The sequence below is a fragment of the Diceros bicornis genome, chromosome 18, assembly GCF_020826845.1.
Source record: "Diceros bicornis minor isolate mBicDic1 chromosome 18, mDicBic1.mat.cur, whole genome shotgun sequence".
Lineage (NCBI taxonomy): Eukaryota > Metazoa > Chordata > Mammalia > Perissodactyla > Rhinocerotidae > Diceros > Diceros bicornis.
In genome coordinates this window covers 62,077,692-62,099,351 of record NC_080757.1, presented here as the reverse complement: position 1 = coordinate 62,099,351, position 21,660 = coordinate 62,077,692, and the positions used below count along the sequence as shown (strand labels likewise).

The window sequence follows — 21,660 nt, the reverse complement described above, 5'->3', positions numbered from 1 at the left end:
CCACGCCACCACTCCCTGGAGAGGGAGAGAAGCCCATCGTGTCTTCTCCCCCTCGCCCGCACAGACTCGCGCCTGGACGCACACACAAGCACCCGCAAACGTACGCAGGCGCACGCGCACGCAGAGGCACACAGATGCACACACAGGCACACAGGCGCACGCGGGAGTGTAAACACTCAACCCCGCCCCCTGTTGGCCCCGCTCCTCATTGGCTGCGGGAGCAGCGTCCCCGCCCCCTGCCTCCTCTGGTCCCGCCCTACCTAGTCTCTGGGCCTCCATTGGCTGTGGCTGTAGCCTCACCGTCCTCGGCCCCGCCCCCTGCCCCGAGTCCCATCCACCATTGGCGGCGGCAGCCATATCCTGGAGAGGAGCGGGTGGGCGTCGCCCTGGAGGCGGAGACAAAAGCGAGATGGACGGGTAGTCCAGCCAATGAGCGTGCCCAGCCGCCCCAGCAACTGCGGTCCGCCAATGGCGGGGCGGGGCGGAGCTGCGCGCTGTCAGGCGGCTAGCGGCTGTTGCCGGCGGCGGGGTCCGCAGGGCCCTGGGTGCCCGGCCGTCCGCTCTACGCGTCTGCGGGCCGGGCATGGGCGCGGGCGGCGCGATGAGCGCCCTGGGCAGCCCGGTGCGCGCCTACGACTTCCTGCTCAAGTTCCTGCTGGTGGGCGACAGCGACGTGGGCAAGGGCGAGATCCTGGCGAGCCTGCAGGACGGCGCGGCCGAGTTCCCTTACGGCCACCCGGCGGGTGAGCGCGGGCCAGGCCGGGCCTGGGAGGGGACGCGGGGCCCGGGAGGAGAGGGGCGCGGGGCTTGGGGCCGGCCAATCTCCGTCTGGATCGGCCCGCGCTACGTGGGCGGCCCCGGCTGCGCCCCGGTTCCGCGCGTGGGGGACCAGGCGGCCCGTGGCGGCCCGGGCGGGCGCACGCGCGCGTCTCCCTCCCCTCGCCGTGGTCTGCGCGCCGGCGGGAGCGGGCGGCTGGGCAGGGCGCCGAGGTCCTCCCGCCTTGGGGTGACTGCGAGGCAGAGGAGAGCGTGGGGTGTGTTGGGGGGCGGGGTCGCGGGACGGTTCCGGTGACTCCGCAGGGAGGATTGGACGCATGGGGGGTGCAGAGCGGGCGCAGGCGCCGGGGTGGTAGTTCTTCGCGTGGGTCGGATGGAAGAGGGGGAGAGAAGACGCAAGAGGACTAGTCCGGAGGCTTCTCCAGGGTTGCTGGCGTGTCCGAGCGGTTCCTCGCCCCGGTGGACAGGCCTAGCAGGGCTGGAACCCAGGTGACCCTCGAGGGTGCGTCCTGGGGCGGAGGCAGGGAAACACCTACGGCAGGTGCAGGAGAGTGGCTTCCAGGTCGAGGGGAGGCCAGGGCGTCCAGAGCTCGGGGGCAGCGGGCAGTGGGGTGGGGGTGGGGGGGTCCCTGTAGTTTGAGCTTTGAGAGCCGCAGCCCCGGAGAGGGGGGACCCTACGAGGGAAAGAAGGGCAGGGGGAGAGGAGAGAAAAGTGCGGTGGGCAGAAACCCGGGTCAGCAGGCTGGAGGAGACTCAGGTGGGTGTCTGGCACACACACACGCACCCCTACACCTGTCTTTACCCACCACAGGCTGCTTTGATGGTGCACATTGAATGACTGTGGAAGGGAACCTATGTCCTGTCGTCTCAGAGGCATGAACCACATTTCCAACGCAGACCCTGCGGCTCTGACTCTGGCCTCTCTGTCTCCTGGGCTTGGAGTCTGGGTCCCCGGGGAGCAGAGGAGGGCAGCCCAGGGAGTGGAGTCTTGATGTTCAAGGCAGCCTAGGTGTGCTCCCTGCTTTGCCCAGGCAGGGTAGGACTGAGAAGACAGTGGAAGTGGGGAGAGAGTTGGGGAGAGTTTGAGACGATGGGCATGAGCTGATGATAAGGACCCGGACTCATCCTCCAACTGTAATGTATATAAGTGTCGCTTGGGGGTCTTCAGAAAATGCAGATTCAGATTCTAGAGCTGTGTTGTCTAAGATGACACCATTACCCACATATGGCTTTTTAAATTTGAAGTAGTTAAAATGAAATAAAATTAAAAGTTCCTGTTAGCCACATTTCAAGTGCTGAGCAGCCGCATGTGACCAGTGACTGCCCTATTGGACTGCACAGATGTGGCAGAGTTCTGCTGGACAGCGCAGCTCTGGTGTTTAAGCTCTGGGAGAGCAGGGGGCCTTTGTTCCTCCACAGCTGGGTCCTCAGCGCTCAGTGAATGGATGGGCTGCAGCAGAGCGGAGGTAATCAAACATTCGACAAATAAAGCAAGGTGATTTTTTTAAGCGTGGTGCTTTTAAAACTCTGTGTTTGGGGGAACAGGCTATGGAATGTTTTGAGTTCTATAGCAGGTGAGTGATTTGGGGAAGACAGGAGGAATGTAGACAAAATGTAAAACTTCTTTGTGGTTGATTTGAACAAAGGCTTGGGTATGCTTCTGTTGCATTACTTTCATCTTGTTATATGCTGAACTGAGCATATGCCTTTAGAAAGCATATGAACTGCTTTCTAAAAACAACTAGTTAATGCTTTCTTCTAAAGTTTTATACTTAACAGAGGGAGGATTTAAGCTAAAAAGACACTTTCCACAAAACGTTTTGTTGTCAACTTGGCTTGAGACACTGTAGAAGAGAACTGATATCATAGATGTGCCCCTTAGGGGTTTTTGGTTTACTAAAAGATTCTTCTAGGATTAGGAAAAGAGATTATGAAAAACTGTAAGAAGTTGGAATCATTATCTTATTATTTTTTTTTTAAAAAGACACATTTTACTTTGAAACAGTATCCGTGCTTCTGGAATTGAAAGGTGAGGGCATTTTCAGCTTCACATTTCCATTCCCCTCCACGCACCACCTGAGTTTTGAGCTTGTGTTATTTTTATATTGCCCAGGTTTATAACATGCACTTCTATTGTAGCTACAGTGCCTACAAGTGCTCAGTATTAATTCAACATTTAAGTGGACTTAGGGCTCACCACGGGTCCTTTTCCATTGCTGTGTCTGAGTTCTTTATTTTGCTGTCCCTCTAATTAGCAAGATTTCGTTTTCAGTCCTTTTTTCAAGAAGGGCATGAGTATTTCCTGAGCATTTTCATGTGTGACAATGTCTGCTCATTGTCTTTATTTTTGAACGGTATCTTGGCTGAGTATAATATTCTTAGATTATATTTTCTTTCCCTCAACACTTTATTTTGGGGTTTTTTTTCTCCCCAAAGCCCCATTGCATGGTTGTATACTCTAGCTGTAGGTCCGTCTAGTTCTTCCGTGTGAGCCACTGCCACAGCATGGCAACTGACAGGTGGTGTGGTTCCACAACCAGGAACCAAACCCAGGCTGCTGAAGCAGTGAGTGACAATCTTTAACCACTAGACCATCAGGGCTGGCCCTCCCTCAACACTTTGTAACTATCGTTCACTACCGCCTTCGCTGTGGTGAAGCCTGAGGTCAGCTGATTTTTTTTCCCTCGTATGGGTGATTTGTCTTTTCTTTCTGAATTTCTGAAGAATTCCTTCCTTTTGCCTCAGTTCATTAGCCAGCCAGACCTTGTCTCAGAGTTGAATGCTTCCATTTGAACTTTTGGTACACTGTGTACTCTTTGAATTTGGATATTTCTTTTTTAATTTCAGGGAAATTTACTTGATGTCCTTAAAACATCTTCTGTTACATTTGTTGGTGTTTCTACTTCAGGGACACAAATTGTATTAGTCTTCTATTGCTACTGGGCAAATTGCCACAAATTTAGTGGCTTAAAACAACAAAAATTTGTTTTAAATAATAAACACTCACCAATATTTTTGTTTAATAAAACAAAAATTTTATTATTTTACAGTTCTGGGGGTCAGAAGTCAACACAGTCTCACAGGCTAAAATCAAGGTGTCCACAGGGCTGCTTTCCTTTCTAGAGGTGCTGGGGGTGCGTCTGCTTGCTAGCCTTTCCCCTTCTACAACCTGCCTGCATTCCTTGGCTCATGGCCCCTTCCTCCATCTTCAAAGCCAGCCATGGTGGGTCAAGTCTTTCTCTCTTTGCATCAATCTGATACTGACTCTCTGCCTCCCTCTTCCACTTTTTGTGTGTGTGTGTGTGAGGAAGATTAGCTCAGGGCTTGGGTTCATTTTCTCTTTTTCCTTCCTTTTTGCCGAGGAAGATTGGCCCTGGGCTAACATCTATGCCCATGTTCCTCTACTTTATATGGGATGCCGCCACAGCATAGCTTGACAAGTGGTGCATCAGTCCACTCCTGGGATCCAAACCTGCAAACCCTGGCCACTGAAGCGAAGTGCACAAACTTAACCACTGTGCCACTGGGCCGGCCCCTCCCTCTTCTGCTTTTAAGAATCCTTGTCATCTCATTGGGCTCATCTTGATAATCCAGGATAATCTCTGTATTTTAAGGTCACCTGATTAGCACACTTAATTCCATCTGCAACCTTAATTCCACTTTGCCCTGTAACCTCACGTATTCACAAATTCTGGGGATTAGGACGTGGATATGTTTGGTGGGCCATTATTCAGCCTACTATGCTGATTATCCTAATGTTGAACTGTTTTTATCTGTCTTCCATATCCATTCTCTTCTCTCTAATTGCTTTGATCTTTCTGTCTTTCTCTTCTGAATTTCTGTGGTTATCTTAAGCCTTTCCTATTTGTTGGTAATTTTTATTTTAGTAAACTGTTTTTGTCTGTTTCTAACTTATTTGTTCATTCAGTAATGATGTTTTGGTCTCCAATTTTTTCCTTGCTGTTACAATTTTCCCTTTATTTCAATTTTTAAAAATTTCTTAAAAAATTCATTTCATTAAAAAATCTCTTCTTTTAACTCTTACTTTACCAACTTAATGTTTTTATTAAGTTGTTCTCTTGCATGAAGTGATTGGGGTGAATTTCCTTCTGCTCCTTGCGTCATGTTTCCTTTTAGGTTGGGTTCGTTTTCTCTTTTTCTTTCCTTTTTAAACTTTTTATTGAAGTATGATATACCTATAGAAAAGTGTACATATTATAATTGCATAGCTCTATGAATTTTCCTAAACCTAACAGACCATGTAACCAGCACCCAGATTAAGAAACAGAACACTAACAGCCCCCTAGGGCTCCCAGTGCTCCTCCCATCACTACACACCCCCTTGGTGTAACCACTGCCCTGACTTGTAACAGCATAGGACAGTTTTGCCGTATTTATTCTGTGTAAAAGTGGAATCATACAGTAAGAGCTCTTTTGTGACTGCATCTCTTGCTCCCATCATGTGTGAGATTCTCCTGTGTTGTGTGGCTATGGGTTGTTTATTCTCATGGTGTATAATATCTCTGTGTGAATATGCTGTGATTTACTCATCCATCCTGCTGGGGATGGGCATTTCGATGGTTTCCCGTTTGTGACTATTATGATTAGTTCTGCTGTGAACATTCCTACCACATGTCTTTGGTATACATAGGATATGTTTTTGTTGGAATATAGCGAAACCTGGGAAGGCTGAGCATTAGATATGCACATGTTTAGCTTTAGTAGATACTCCGAAATATTTTCCAACTTACACTCTCACCAGCAAAGGACGGAGTTATGGCTGCTCCTATCCTCACCAACACTTGTACTTGCTCTCTTTTGCATTCCAGCCATCCTGGAAAGCATGTAGTTGAATTGTCGTTTCTCTGATGACTAATGAGATGGAACATCTTTTCGTATGTTTATTTGATTTCCTCTTTTGTAAAGTGTCCAAGTCTTTTGTCCATTTTTTCTACTAGGTTGAATATTTTTGTTGATTCTGGCGCTGAGTGCCTTGTCAGAAATGTGTGTTGTGAAGATCCTCTCTATTGTGTTGCCTTTCGCTCTTTTGATTGTTTTTTTTTTCCTGAGGAAGATTCACCCTGAGCTAACAGCTGTTGCCAATCCTCCTCTTTTTTTGCTGGAGGAAGATTCACCCTGAGCTAACATCTGTGCCCATCTTCCTCTACTTTGTATATGGGTCCCTGCCACAGCATGGCTGACGAGTGGTGTAGGTCTGTGCCAGGGATCCGAACCCTCGAGCCTGGGCCGCCACAGCAGAACGTGCCGAATTTAACCAGTACACCACCGGGCTGGCCCCTTGATAGTATTTTTATATGCACAGAAGCCCTTAATTTTAACATAATCCAATGTTTGATGGTTAGGAGTTGAGTCCTGTTTAACAAATCTTTGCCTGCTCCAAGATGATGAAGATGTTCTCCTCTCAAAGCTCTACTGTTCTATCTTTGACATTGGTGGCTGCTTTCCACCAATGAGGTATGAAGTAGGGGTCAAGACACATATTTTTCTAGTTAGATATCCATTTGGAGATAACCCCCCCTTTCCCTGCATTGCACTGTGGCCTTTGTCACAGCCCGGGGACTGCAAAACTGGGTCTGGATCTGCGCCATTGGTCAGTGTCTCCCCTGCGTGTGACCATGTGGGGAGGCTTTCTCTTTTGCTGGTGGGTCTGCCCTGGGCTTGCACTTTGTGAAGCTGTGTTTTCCCTGCGTCTTGCTTATGCTGAGGCAGCTCCACCTGGACATTTCCTTTGCTCTGCTATGGTCTGGTGAGGCCTGGCTTCTCCGTCCCGAACCTACAGTTGGAGGACAGGGGCGTTGGAGTCCAGACCCTGTCCTGCAACCTGAGTGCACGGGTAGGAGCAGCAGGGCGAGTGTGGGGCTGTGCGGACCCCTTGCTGAGGGCCCCACTGCCCCGGGGGGTGTCCTCCGTTCCCATAGGTGACGCCTCACACTTCTGGTCCTGCCAGGTCCCTGCTGGCCTTGCAGCCTCACTGCTGTGTGGTGGGCTGTTGCCAGGTCAGCCTCTTCCCCCTCAGAAGTCCTGCTTTTCCCAGGCAGAAGTGGAAAGAAGGCCTCAACAGCCAGGCTCTGGGGGAAGAGGCAAAGTCAGGGCTATAGCTGGGCTCTGCCTCTCTGCTCACCCCTGAGTCTTGCGTCCCTCCCCTCGGCTCCAGCTGGCTATGCTCCCGGCACCAGGTCATTACTCTTTCCTTCTCTGATTGCTCACTTCCTACATTTTGCTCATTTCATTAGTGATGGGAGAGGGATGTGGATTAAACTGACACTAAATGCTACAATCTCTTGCCTCTCAATTTTTTCCCAGTATTAGACTCACTATTTTCCCTGACTACTTTCTCCTGGCTGTTTCTCCAGCTTCCTTTGCTCAGCAGAAAAATCCCATCTTTCTTTCTCTATTTTTGCTAAGAGCTAATAATAATAACTCCCACTTATTGAAGAGTGTAGAAGAATCGTCTCATGAGATAGGTTATTATCATTAGGCCCAGAGAGGGTGAGTAACTCCCTTAAGATCATATAGCGTGTGTGAGAGCTGCAGTGCGGACGAGGTGGCTGACTCTGGGCTGTGCTCTTGATCCCCACCTTCTGTAGCCCCCCTGGTTCAGAAACGGTTCAGAGAAGCAGCTTTTATTCCCTGTGAGGAGTGTCAACACTTCTTTCTTAAAGTGGGCCCTTGTCGAGGGTTTTCTCCTTTTGATTGGGCTTTGATGAACATTCCACCGGGAGGTGTATGCACTTTCCCCCTGCCTTCTATGATGCAACAGACAGCAGTGGGTTTGCTGGTTTTACAGCTACTCCACCGGTTTCCCTTGGCAACCACTTTAAGATTTAAAACATGACTTATAAAATCATCACTTTCAAGTTTGAACTGAGAGTCAGATCATATTTATCCCACTTCTTTACGGTGTCACTCCTTACGGCGGAGATGGCCTTCTACTTCTTGACCTGCCACAGTACCATTTGTGAGCACACAGGAAATTTCTCTAAAGCGTTGGGTTTTTAAAATTACGTCATAAATGTTTCCATGTATTTGAAAATAATAAAACTGCAGATCAGATTTTCTCTTTAAAAGCCCTTAATTCAGCCCTGCTTCCCCTGTGTTCCGTGGGGTCTCCTGCCTGCAGTGGTGACTGCCCCTTTAGTCTGACCTTTAACCTCTGCAGCCCCCAACCCAGGGGGAAGCTGATTTCTGGTGACGGGCAGGGAAGGGCTCTGAAGCACAGCCCAGTTTCCTCCCAGATCAGCTCCCGGGGCTGGGGGCCCACCCACCGCCCTTGTGTCCTCTGTCACGGGCACCAGGCACCGCAGTGCCTGCAGAGTGGACGCAGCTGGGCCGCCACAGCCTGGAACTTCTCCCTTGGTCCTGCCTGCCCAGCCCAGGAGCACAGGTTAACCGCGCCCAGCCGTTTAGGGTGAAGAGAAGCAGCTAGGCGCGTCGGGAACGGTGGGCCCATCACCCAGCATTCGCAGGCTGTGGACTCACTTCCCATTAAGAGGTTTTTTTGAAACTTTGAAACTTTCTTCCCAGGCTACTTCAGCTTAATTGGCTGCAAAGAATGAATTGTGTATAAGCAAAAGCTGAGGGGAACTGCAGTGCCCAAGGGGCTTAGGTCTAAAATATCAGAGATGTAGGTTTTCTCAGATCCACAAACAAAACAATTTAAAAGCCAGTCGTGATATAAGATAGCAGGCCCCAGCGCTGTCTTCAGGGTTTACCTTCCTCGGAAGTGGGCTCCATTCAGGCCTCCTCGGAGGCCCCCACTGGAAATTCTCCACTAGACCTGGACCGCCCTCCTCCTCTTCCTCTCCAGGAGCAAGGGTGCTTGTCCATCCACACGTTGCCGGGGAGCTCCAGCATCTCCTGAAGCTGGTCCCACTGTCTGCACCGCACTGGCTTAAGATGCTGTCAGCATTTCGGTCAGCTGCTCAGCCCCTGCATGGCCTGCAGTGGTCAGAACGTTGCTGCCCAAGACACCTCACTTTGGGGTTCTTAAAGTGCGTCACTGCCCCTTGGTTTATAGACAGAGTCACCTCTTCAATTCCAGAGATACTGCTTGCCCTAACTTCTGTAAGGAACTGAAGTTTTTATCATCTGCTGTATCTATTCTCTGAACCACCTTCCTCTCGCTGCCAGTGTTCCTTTTCCATCTGTACACACTTGTGCCTGCAGTTTGGCCTGTTTCTCCTGGTTCATGAGAGCTTCTTTCATCTTGTCGGAGCGAGAACAGGGCTGCTGGGGCACTGGGGTTGGCGCTCAGGGGGTCTTGGAAAGACCAGCTGAGATTAGGCGCACACATGCTAGAGTTATAAGAGATTTTTCAGTTATAGATTTTTTTAGAGAAAACAATGCTATCCTTTCAAATACTTTACACAATAATATATATATAATATAAATATATCTTATGTTTATATGTTTTACACATATAGTATATACACATATATACACATATATATATGCATATGTGTGTATATATATACATAAATACATATACACATATGTATTTTTATTTTTATTCCTCTTTGATTAAAGGCAAGAACTCTTTGATGAGATTTATCATCGAAGAAATGAGTTATTTCATTTGTTTAGTTCTGTTAATATGCAGAGAGTTTCGTTAAATGTGAAGCGACTTGTGTAGTTCTTTAGATGGTTCTATTTTTGTCACACATGCTTTGCCTCTCATGAACTTTATAATCATAATCAATCACATTTCTGAGAACTTAGCCTTGTGGTTTGTTTTCTTAAGTGGATTTGGCGTTCCAGGTCTTAACCTCTTTTTAACATATTGTGAACTTTAGAATTCAGTATCTAGGCACCTACGGCATCCAGATGTGGGTCTTTTGTTCTTGGGGAACTTACAACGTGACCTGTGCTCTGAGACTCGGCTGGGTAGAGTGAGAGACTGACCCTTCCGGAACCACAAGACGGGAGACATTCAGGGGCCCAGAGTCTTTTTTTTTTTTTTTCCTTAAAGTTTGCCAATTTTCCTCTTTTTCTTGTTTTTTTTCCCCCTCCCCAAAGCCCCAGTACATAGTTGTATATCCTAGTTATAGGCCCTTCTAGTTTTTCTTTGTAGGACGCCGCCTCAGCATGGCTTGATGCGTGGTGAGTAGGTCCACGCCCAGGATCCGAACCAGCGAACCCCAGGCCACCGAAGCAGAACACGCAAACTTAACTGCTATGCTACCGGGCTGGCCCCTAGGGGCCCAGAGTCTTGAAGGTGCCTGCTCTGTACGGTTAGTGCAATGCCCAGCAGGACAGGGAGGCCTGGGGGGGGCAGGGTCACTACCCAGCCGCTGATCACAGCAGGTCCTGGCCCTGGGACTCTGTGCCTGGCTTCTTCATCTGTCCACGGACACCTGAGTTTCCCGTCTGAAACCACTGGCAGAACCGTGCAGGCCATCACACCCGATCCTGCTGTTTCCTCACTAAAAATGAACCTCAGGCTGTGTTTGGTTTGTGCCGGTTGAGTATTCCAACCTCTTACAGCTAATAATGAATAGATTACCCTCCCCCAAATATAACTCAGCCCATGAATTTGAATCATAGTATAACTTGTGACAGGACTGACATTTTGTTTGATTAAAAATAAAAGCAAAAACAAGTTTACAGAGGTGGAATTATAAATATGCATATTAAACTCTAGTTAACCCTAATACATAAGGCTAAAAGTTATTATCTTAATAGGAAAAATAAATTGATAAGTGTGAAGAATATTAAATTCTCTTTAAATTAAGAAACTCCATCAGGAAGTAAAATCTGTTTCCTCTAATTGGAGTGGGCACGTTCCAGAAGGTAGACCACTGCTGCACACTTGTGGGTTTAAATAGTGTCACATTGGTTTGACGTGTGAGGGAGGCAAAAGCCAGCATCGTCATACCTGGGGATCAATCGTGCGATGGGCTAGGAGCCTCCCCTTGGCCCCTGAGCTGCCATCTCTCTGAGCACTGGACGGAGACGGGAAGTGGGGGTGGCTGGAGGTGGGGTGTTGAAATGGCTGTGGGATGGTGTACTCACTTCTTAGGGCTGCTATAACAAACTACCACAAACTGGGAGGCTTAGAACAACAGAAATTTATTCTCTCACAGTTCTGGATGCGAGAAGTCTGAAGTCAAGGTGTCAGCAGGGCCGCGCTCCCTTGGAAGACTCCAAGGGAGGATCCTTCCTTGAATCTTCCAGCTTCTGGTGGTTGCCATTGTGTGCCGTTTGTGTGTGAACAGGGGTGGGAGTTGACCTTGAGGCTCTGTCCCCTGAGTGGCAGAGAGCCCTCCACCCCCAGCAGGTGACAGTTAATGGAAGGTGGGGGGCTGCTGGGAGTTGGCCCTTGCCATCCTGCTAGTGACGCAGGGACTCTATCCTGCAAACCCTTCCCTCCCATGCTGTCTTGGGGTCATCACACTCGGCCCAAAGGATGAGCCCCTGGGTGTGGGGGACCTGGGAGAGACCCAGGCACTGGTGTGGGGTCTGGGGTCGCTGAGGCCTCGGTGAGAGAGGTCACCTCAGCCCTGAGAGCTCAGGGGCCAGGTAGTCATGACATTCCGCGGCCGAGCTCAGCCCATACCGTGGTGACGGCGTCAAGGTCGGTCCAGCTGAAGAGGAGCTGCCCTCTTCTCTTAGACTCAGGGAATGTGGTCACAGAGGAGTCCAGCCCTGTGACCGGCCTCACATGGGCTGTGAGGAGCAGGCTGAGCATGAGCCAAGGAGGCAGCCCTGGGCTCTGGCCACTCTGTCCCCCACGGAGCCTCCTGGCCTCCCCCAGCCCCTTCCCGGAGGGAAGGCCACTCTTCCACCTTCCACGGACTGGAGCCCCGACCAGCCATGGTGTTAGCAGCCCCACCCTCCGGGACATCTGCTGCTTCTGTGGCGTTCAGGGAGCCCAGCTCCGTCGTGTGTTCCAGTTGTCCTGCGATGACAACAGCTCAGCAGAGGCTGCCCTCACGGAGTGCAGTGGGGCCTGCGTGAGCCTTGAGCCTTCCCAGCCGCCCCCACTTGCTCTCGCTCTGTCTATAGTGACATACAGGTGACCAGGTGGTGCTGCCTGCAGATGTCCAGCCTCTCGCTCTCTCTGACGCTTAGCATCCTGAGACCACGATCATTTGAGATGAAATAACGTCCCTGGCATCTTTCAGGCTAATGGAGAAGGTGGCTCCCGAAGCTCAGGGCGGCTCCTCCTAAACTGTCTTCCGGAGCACGGACAGGGACCAGGTTTGCCATCGGCTTTGGGATGGTCACTCAGCTGGGCGTGATCACGACCAGTGATGAGAGCCTCTGTGTATGTGGTTCCAGTGAGGTCCTTTCCTTCCCCTGACATACATCATGTGGTCTCAGCTTCTGCTGCTGCAGGAGATGAAAGCAGATTGAATCTGCAAGGGCTCGGGGCTCCTTCTGAAGACAGGAGTCACCTCAGTGGTTGATATATTTAGCACAGGAATGCTGCTAAAACTAAAACTCAGCTTCCCTAACAAGCGCTCTCGGTGGACTGACCACTAAGTGAGCGGAGCTTCCTGGACGGGAGGTGACAGAGGGCAGGAGCCACACTGCCCCACGGGACAGGCGGGCAGCCCCTGGCTAGAGAGGGCTTTGTAGACTGGCTCTTGACTGTGCAGATGGGGTGCAGATATCATCAAAAACCATGCACTTTAAAATCAAAGATGCCATCCCCATTTTTTTAATGGAAGACAGCAATGCTTTCCTAGCAGTGTCGCCCAGATGGTGACAAAGTCAGGTGGGAGGGAGATGAGGAGGATGCCTGGCGGAAAGCCCCTCCTGGCCTGATGTGGCTGTGCCCTGTAGTGGCCTGAGGTGAGGTTCCAGCAGTGCCCTGAGGTAAGGGTGACGCCAAGACCCAGGGGGGCAGCCCTGCGATTTGAAGGTGACCAGGATTCTCTGCAGTGTTGGGACTCTGAAAAGAGGGAGCCATTGTCTGGCCACGCCGGGATGATGGTTAGGAGAGGTTCTCCATTACTCCCCAGTTTCGCTCGTGGAGGGGTGATGTGCAGGGGTGCCAGGTCCCACCCATATCCAGTGGGTAGGGCTTGTCCTCACTGCGAGAATCACAGTGTTCCTGGACACAGCGGCTCCGCACAAAACACTGGCCACTCAGGGCCAAGGCGGCGTGACAGTGGTCCTGTCTCTGCCAGGGAGGACGTGGGAGAGTTCAGCCCCCAAAGTGGGGAGGGAGCATTCAGGGCAGCTAAGAGCGGGGAGCTGCGTGGATGAGCTGGGACAGCCAGGCCACGAGGAGACGAGAGGGAGGCACCTGGACCCTCCCCCCAACTGGGGTTACCTGGGTCCCACCACTTTGCTATTTCAAAGAGAAAAACCAGGAAGGAGGAACATGCAGGGAACATACCTTCCTTTTCACAAAGGAGATGGGGCGGATTCTGCAGAGAGGGGGAATTGGTGCTAATTTCAGTAACTACTCTCTGTGTGGGATTCTCATATGACGGATGCACTTCAAATCCCTGTCTAAAATGTGACTTGCTTTTAGAACCACTTAGGGGGCCGGCCCTGTGGCTTAGCGGTTAAGTGCGCGCGCTCTGTTACTGGCGGCCCAGGTTCGGATCCTGGGCACGCACTGACGCACCCCTTCTCCGGCCATGCTGTGGCGGCGTCCCACACACAGCAACTAGAAGGATGTGCAACTAAGACATACAACTATCTCCTGGGGCTTTGGGGGAAAAAAATAAATAAATAACATTAGAACCACTTAGAAACTCGAGGGAGCCCCCCGGACGAGCTGGGCTTGGCTGTAGGCAAAGCTCAGTGCCTGTTCCGTGCCCCGAGGTCTCCCTGCTTGTCCCGTCCTGAGCTCCCTTATCCAGCCCTTCCCAACCCCTTCGGTTCTGCGAGGCAGCCCAATGTCTTCCAGCAAAGTGCCCTTCTGATCTGAAAAGCCTGGGAAGGACACGCGTATAGACATTTTTCTGTGGTGAAATTCACATAATAGAAAATTAACCATTTTAAAGTGAACACTTCAGTGGCATTTAGTACCTCCACAATCTTGTGCAACCATTACCACCAGTTTCTGGTTCCAGATCATTTTCCTCACCGCCCCCAAAAGGAAACCCCGTACCCCTCTCCCCATTGCCCCTGACAACCACCAGTCTGCTTTCTGATATTTTAATTCAACATAAGACACATTTCTCAAAAGTCAGATACTCAAAGATGAATATGTTTCTATATGATAGTTGACCAATATTTATACCATAAGAGAATCCTCTTCTGAGGCAGCACATACTTATGTCTGCTCACTCACTAAAATAGAATTAAGCAGGTGGTGGATGAATTGAAATAGATTACTAAATGATTTATTCATCATGTGGAGCTAAAAGTCGTGAACCACTTGGCATTTGACGGTTCCTTTTTTTTTTTAGGAAGGCTAAAATTGTATCCCACCTTGTCTCTGTTATTCTGACTCACTCAATGAGCATTCCAGCACGCTTTGTTCTAGAAGCTTTTTTGTATTTTTATTTTATTTTGATGGACAGGGTTCCTGGTGAATTAGTTAAGCGCAGCGAACGTGAATTATACCTTTTGATCCTAACGCTGACGCTACTGATGTCAAAAATGTTAGGTTCTCGTGAACCAAAATGTAAGGTGACAGATAACAGAGTTGGAGAAGGGGAAACACAATACGAAAAGAGCAAACATATAAATGGTAGAAAACATTGCAGAGAATAAAGTAGAATAGTTAATTAAGTAAGTTTATAAAAAAGAGGTTCTTCTCTGTGACTTTGTAAGAGGTTCTCTCCACGTGACTTTGGACCCAGCCGTGAAGGGATGTGATTTGGCGATTTCTCTGTGGCAGGCTCAGCTGTGTTAGAGGGTTTATCTTCTAAACCCTAGAGGGACCCAGAGGTTTGGGGAAGAAAGGAGCTTTTGCTGAGCTGAGGCCACTGCTGGCGGTAGGCACACAGACTTCAGGTCGTCATGGCAAGTGTGTTCTGCCCAGCAGTACACTCCCCATTTACGGTAGAGGACACTGAGGCATGGAGAGCGAAGAAGTCACTGGTTGTCATGACTGGGATTTGATCCTCGGCATCACAGAGCTTCTCCCTGTGAGGCCTTCACAGTCCTATGTCAGGGACCTGTGGGGACCCAGTGGGTTTAATCCATCTCCGTTTCCACCACTCTCACCTGGCGAGAACAACCTATGTATCACATGGGGGCAGCGTTTTTTCAAGCTTTATCCCCCACCCCACTACCCCTCCCCTGTCCCAAAAATCTCAATTACAGGGATAAAGGGAGATGCCATCAATGGGAGTGGGTCGCACAGCTGTACAGATGGACAGGGAAGGTTGGGAGTCACTGCTCTAAAGGAAGCAGTGATGGAGACCACGTGGGTCTGAGCTCTTCCAAGGCAAACTCGGCTCCAGGAGAGTGCCTCGTGGTCCCAGGAGCCAGGAGGGGTCCACCAAGAAACAGGTTACTCAGCAGGGCTGTTCTAATGGGAACTTCCACCTGAAGAAGTCATGGAGTTCAGTTTTGGTCATGACGGTTAATAATTAAATCATCATTGTTGAGTTAGATTTTCTTTTAAGTACTTGTTTCTGTTGTTGAAATTCCGGGATGTGGAAGTCAGTGTGTACTTTGCTTGGGAAGATGTTAAAATGCATCTTTTGTTGCTTTTCCCAGGATTTATGTGTCAGACATTCTCTGTCCCTCTCTCCAGTCACTGTGCTTCATGGGTTTTCTATCAGACAGGACATTTTTGGTGCAAACAAAAAAAGTCAACTCAAAGCAGCTTGAGCAAAGAGGCATTTATGGCCTCATGTAACTGACAAGTTGAGCGATAGGCATAGTTTCAGGCATGGCTAGATCCTGGTGCCTGAGCCATTCAGTGTTCTCTCGCGATTGCTCTTTCTCCCCAAACCTGCTCCCTGCACACGCCTCTTCTCTGCTGCCTTCTGTATAGATTAATTCCCAGATGTGTTCTTTCCCACCTAGTGAGGAAGCTGGCCGCCGGCAACTCCAAACTATATGATTGTTGCAAGTTATGATGCCAAAGTGGAGAAAGTGATAAAGAGACCCTCCCTCCCACCTGGTTAGCCAGTCACCCTCCAGTGTTTTCAGGTCATTGGTTTTTATATTTTATCCATTGTTGAGAGTTGTTATCTATAGGCAGACTGATCCAATAGGAGCTGTGCAGCCATGACCAGAAGCAGGACCTCAAAAGGGAGCAATCCAAAAATAATAAAGATCTTGGAAATTAAAAATGTGATGGCAGAAATAAAAATCTCAAAGAAAGGATGAAAGATAACATTGAGACCATTTTCCAGAATATTGAGAAAAAGAGAGAGATGCAAAACAAGAGAAGATAAGAAAATTAGAGAATAGGTTTAGGAGGCCCAACATCTTATTAATAATACCCCAGAAAGAGGAAACAAGTCAATAATTCAAGAAAGTTTCCCAAAATTGAAAGATTTGCGTGAAAGAGCCTCTCATATGGTCAGCACAACAGTGAAGATTCCCCATACCAAAGCATGAAATTGCAGGGTGTCAAGGGCTAGAGAAGAGCCTCCGTGCCTTACAAGAGGAAAGACCAGATGGCATTCAAAGGATCAAGAATGAGTTTGAGATTGCTGGGAAGATGGCAGCATAGGAGGATTCTGAAGTCACCTCCTCCCATGGACACAACAAATTTACTACTACCCTTGGCACAATTACCCCTGAGGGAGAACCTAGATAAAAAGAACCCCCACCACAAGGGACAGTGCTGAATGAGGTAGAAGAGGCAGAAATACCTTTCTGGAGAGGAAGAAGCCATGTTCTAGCCGTGCGCTTCATGGCTGGGAGGAAACTTAAGGTACAAAGCCTTCCCTGGAGGAGTGGGGGGTCTGAGTAGGAGAGCTTTGCCACAACAAGCAGATTTTGGACTCAGCACAACCGAGACAAGTGTCATAATACCTGGCTTTGCTGGCTATAACAACAATGGGGAATACCCCCAGAAAAGCTATCAGACATAAGGGAAAGAAAAGCCTGCTCTTAAAGGGCCCACACACAAATTCACCTGTTTAGGAAAGAAACCTAAAATCACCAGAAAGAAAGATGCACAGTCCTTTGGTGAAAGAGACTCACCTGATAGGTTCTGGGTGCATCTCAATGAGAGGTGAGACCTCTCCAGGGACTGAGACATTGGCGGCAGCCATTATTGTGACCTGGTGCAGGCGTGCTGACACAGACACTAGCAGACGCCATTGGAGTTCTTCCCCTGGCCTGTTAGCACATGGGTCTGCCCCACACACTAGAGAACCAATTTAATCCTGCTCAGCCAGGGCAGGCAACCTGCCCTAGGGACTGGCCCCACCCAACAGCAAGCCCTCAGGCAATTTGTGGGCCCCCATAGGCGGGGTGTGTGGGACCTCTGTAGTGGGATGAGTGGGTCCACCTCTGAGGGGCAGGGCATGCATGAGGGGTGGGGCCTGCATTGGCAGAGTGTGTGGGGCCTCTGCAGCAGGGTGAGTGGGTCTGCTTCAGTGGGTGGGGTGTGCTCGTGGAGCAGGACTGCATTGATGGGGTGTGTGGGCCTGTGGATGGTGGGGCTTGTCAGCTGCAGCAGACTTGTGCTTCTCAAACAGCCACATAGGGGATCTACCCCACCTTCCAAAACCTGAAACAGTTGTGTGCTGCCACACCTGGGGCCAGACTCATGCAGCTGTACTCCTGAGAAAGCTGACAACAGCCTTGCGAGCCTGAGGCCTACAGCAATTGTGAGCCCCTGAGCCTGGCAACCAGCCACGCTGGGGGCCTACTCACTTAACAGCAAAACTGCAGCAGGAATGTGCTATTAGACTTTGCAGTCAACTGTGCTGGGGCTCACTCTGCCCAATAAAGTGACTGAAGGGACTGTAGCAGCCACATGCAGCTGAGCATTACAACCAGCCGGCCAGGGGGACAGCCTAGCCTCCCTGGGCACCTACAGCAAGAGCAACACTGCCACAACAGAAGGACGCACATAGCCCACACAGGGGACACTCCTGGAACATTTGGATTTGGTGACAAGAGGGAAGCATATTGCTGGCCCTCATAAGGCATCTCTTACATAAGGCCACCTCTCCAAGATTGGGAGACATAGCTGACCTACCTAATACATAGATATAAGCATAGAGAAAGAGGCCAAATGAGGAGACAAAAAGGAATATGTTCCAAATAAGGGAACAGGACAAATCCTCAGAAAACGAACTTAACACAACAGAGATAAACAATCTACCTGATAAAAAGTACAAACTAATAGTCGTAAGGATGCTCACTGATCTTGGGAGAAGAATAGATGAACACAGTGAAAACTTCAACAAAGAACTGGAAAATATAAAAAAGAACCAGTTAGAACTGAAGAATAAATAATGGAAATGAAAAATTCACTGGAAGGAATCAATGGCAGAGTAGATGATACAGAAGAATGGATCAGCGAACTGGATGAAAGTCTAGGGGAAATCAGCCAACCTGAACAGAAAAAAGAAAGAAGAATTAAAAAGAATGAGGACAGTCTAAGGGACCTCTGGGACAACATCAAGCACACTGACATCCATGTCATAGGTGTCCCAGAAGGAGAAGAGTGAGACAAAGAGGCAGAGAATCTATTTGAAGAAATAATAGCTGAAAACTTCCCTAACCTAAGGAATGAAACAGACATCCAGGTACAGGAAGCACAGAAACAAGATGAACCCAAAGAGGCCCACACCAAGACACATTATAATTAAAATGTCAAGAATTAAAGATAAGGAGAGCTGATAAAGATCAAAAAAGCTGCAAGAGAAAGACAACAAGTTACATACAAAGGAAACCCCATAAGGCTATCAGCAGACTTCTCAGCAGAAACCTTATAAGCTAGAAGGGAGTGGCGTGATATATTTAAAGTGTTGAAAAGAAAAAGCCTACGGCCAAGAATACTCTACCCAGCAAGGTTATCATTCAGAATGGAAGGAGAGAGAAAGAGTTTTCCAGACAAGTAAAAAGTAAAGGAATTTATCACCAATAAACCAGCCTTACGTGACATGTTAAAGGGACTTATTTAAGAGGAAAAGAAAAGACCACAAATAGGAATAAGAAAATTATCAAAAAAGTAAAATAAAATCACAAATATACAGTAAAGGTAGGAGATCAACCACCTATGAAGTTAATATTAAAGTCAAAAGACAAAAGTACTAAAATTATCTATTTCCATGCTAGGAGGTTAACAGATACACACACACACACACACACACACACACACACGAGGTTAAATATGATTTCAAAAACATAAAAGGTGGGAGGATGGGAGTAAAAGACTAGAGCTTTTAGCAAGAGGTCAAACTTAAGAGACCATCAATTTAATATAGATTGCTATTTACATAGGTTATTATATACGAACCTCATAGTAATCACAAACCAGAAACCTATAATAAGGACACAAAAAATCAAGAGAAAGGAACCCAAACATAATACTAAAGAAAGCCATCTAACCACAAGGGAAGAGAGCAAGAGAAGAGGAAAGGAACAGAGAAGAATGACTAAAACACCCAGAAAAAAATAATGAAATGACAATAAGTACATACTTATCTATAGCTACTTTAAATGTCAATGGACTAAATGCTCCAATCAAAAGACATAGGGTGGAGGCTGGCCCAGTGGCATAGTGGTTGAGTTCATGTGCTCCGCTATGGTGGCCCGGGGTTCACAGGTTCGGATCCCAGGTGTGGACCTACACACTGCTCATCAAGCCATGCTGTGGCGGCATCCCATGTGCAAAGTAGAGGATGACTGCCACAGATGTTAGCTCAGGGCCAATCTTCCTCACACACAAAAAAAAAGTTTAAAAAAAAGACATAGGGTGGCCGATTGGATAAAAAAACAAGACCCATATATATGCTGCATACAAGAGACACACTTCAGACCTAAAGACACTCACAAACGAAAAGTGAAGGGATGGAAAAAGATACTCCATGAAAATGGCAATGAAAAGAAAGCTGGGGTAGCAATACTCATATCAGCCAAACAGACTTTAAAACAAAAACTGTAACAAAAGACAAAGAAGGGCACTACATAATGATCTAGGGAGCAATCAGAAACAAGAGGGTATAACACTCGTAAATATCTATGCACCCAACGTAGGAGCACCTAAATATATAAAGCAATTATTAACATACATAAAAGGAGAAATAGACAGTAACACAATAATAGTAGGGGACTTTAACACTCCATTTACACCGATGGATAGATCATCCAAACAGAAGATCAATACAGAAAAATTGGCCTTAAATGACACACTAGAACAGACGGACTTAGTAGATCTATACAGAACATTCCATCCAAAAAGCGAAAAATACACATTCTTTTCAAATTCACATGGAACATTCTCCAGGGTTGATCACATATTAGGCCACAAAACAAGTCTCCATAAATTTAAGAAGATTGAAATAATACCAAGCCTCTTTTCTAACCACAAAGGTATGAAACTAGAAATCAACTATAGGAAGAAAACCAGAAAAGCCACACATATGTGGAGATTAAACAAAATGCTACTGAACAACGATTGGGTCAAAGAAAAAAATCAAAGGAGAAATCAAAAAATACCTGGAAACAAAGGAAAATGAAAATACAACATGCCAGAATTTATGGGATACAGCAAAAGCGGTTCTAAGAGGAAAGTTTATAGGAATGCAGACTTATCTCAACAAACAAGAAAAATCTCAAACAATCTAACAGTGCACCTAAAGGAACTAGAAAAATAAGAACAAATGAAGCCTAAAATCAGTAGAAAGAAGGAAATAATAAAAATCAGAGCATAAATAAATGAAATAGAGACTAAAAAAAATCAATGAAACTAAGAGCTGGTTCTTTGAAAAGATAAAATTGACAAACTTTTAGCTAGACGCAGCAAGAAAAAAAAAGGGAAGGTTCAAATAAAATCAGAAATGAAAGAGGAGAAATTACAACGGACACCTCAGAAATACAAAAGATTATGAGAGAATACTGTGAAAAGCTATATGCCAACAAATTTTTAATATGGAAGAAATGGATAAAGTTTTTTATTTATTTATTTTTATTTTAAAGATTTTATTTATTCCCCCCCCCAAAGCCCCAGTAGATAGTTGTATGTCACAGCTGCACATCCTTCCAGTTGCTGTATGTGGGACATGGCCTCAGCATGGCTGGAGAAGCGGTGCGTCGATGCACGTACACGCCCGGGATCCGAACCCGGGCCGCCAGCAGCGGAGCGCACGCACTTAACCACTAAGCCACGGGGCCGGCCCCATTTTTTTTTTTTTTTAAGATTTTATTTATTTTGGATAAAGTTTTAGAATTACACAACCTTCCAAAATTGAATCAAGAGGAAATAGAGGGCCGGCCCCGTGGCTTAGCGGTTAAGTGCGCGCGCTCTGCTGCTGGCGGCCTGGGTTCAGATCCCGGGCGCGCACCGATGCACCGCTTCTCCAGCCACGATGAGGCCGCGTCCCACATACAGCAACTAGAAGGCTGTGCAACTATGACATACAACTATCTACTGGGGCTTTGGGGGAAAAAGAATAAAATAAATAAAAATTAAAAAAAAATAAAAAAAGAGGAAATAGAGAATTTGAATAGACCAATCACCAGTAAGGAGATTGAAACAGTAATCAAAAACCTCCCCAAAAATAAAAGTCCAGGACCAGATGGCTTCCCTGGTGAATTCTACCAAACATTCAAAGAAGACTTAATACCTTTTCTTCTCAAACTATTCCAAAAAATTGAAGAGGAGGGGAAGCTTCCTAACTCATTCTATGAGCCCAACATTACCCTGGTACCAAAACCAGACAAGGACAACACAAAAAAAGAAAATTACAGGCCAATATCGTTGATGAACGTCCATGCAAAAATCCTCAACAAAATACTAGAATATCAAATATG

General features: G+C 47.7%; 1 protein-coding gene across 1 annotated transcript in view; it reads left to right on the top strand.

The window, feature by feature from the left end:
• Window positions 1-559: 559 nt before the first annotated feature.
• The window catches only part of RAB40B (RAB40B, member RAS oncogene family), a 34,983-nt gene continuing 13,882 nt past the window's right edge, over window positions 560-21,660 (top strand). The window contains exon 1 of the mRNA XM_058561972.1: window positions 560-743. Coding sequence (XP_058417955.1) covers window positions 584-743 — 160 coding nt within the window. The 5' untranslated portion in view covers window positions 560-583. The remainder of the gene's footprint in view (window positions 744-21,660) is intronic.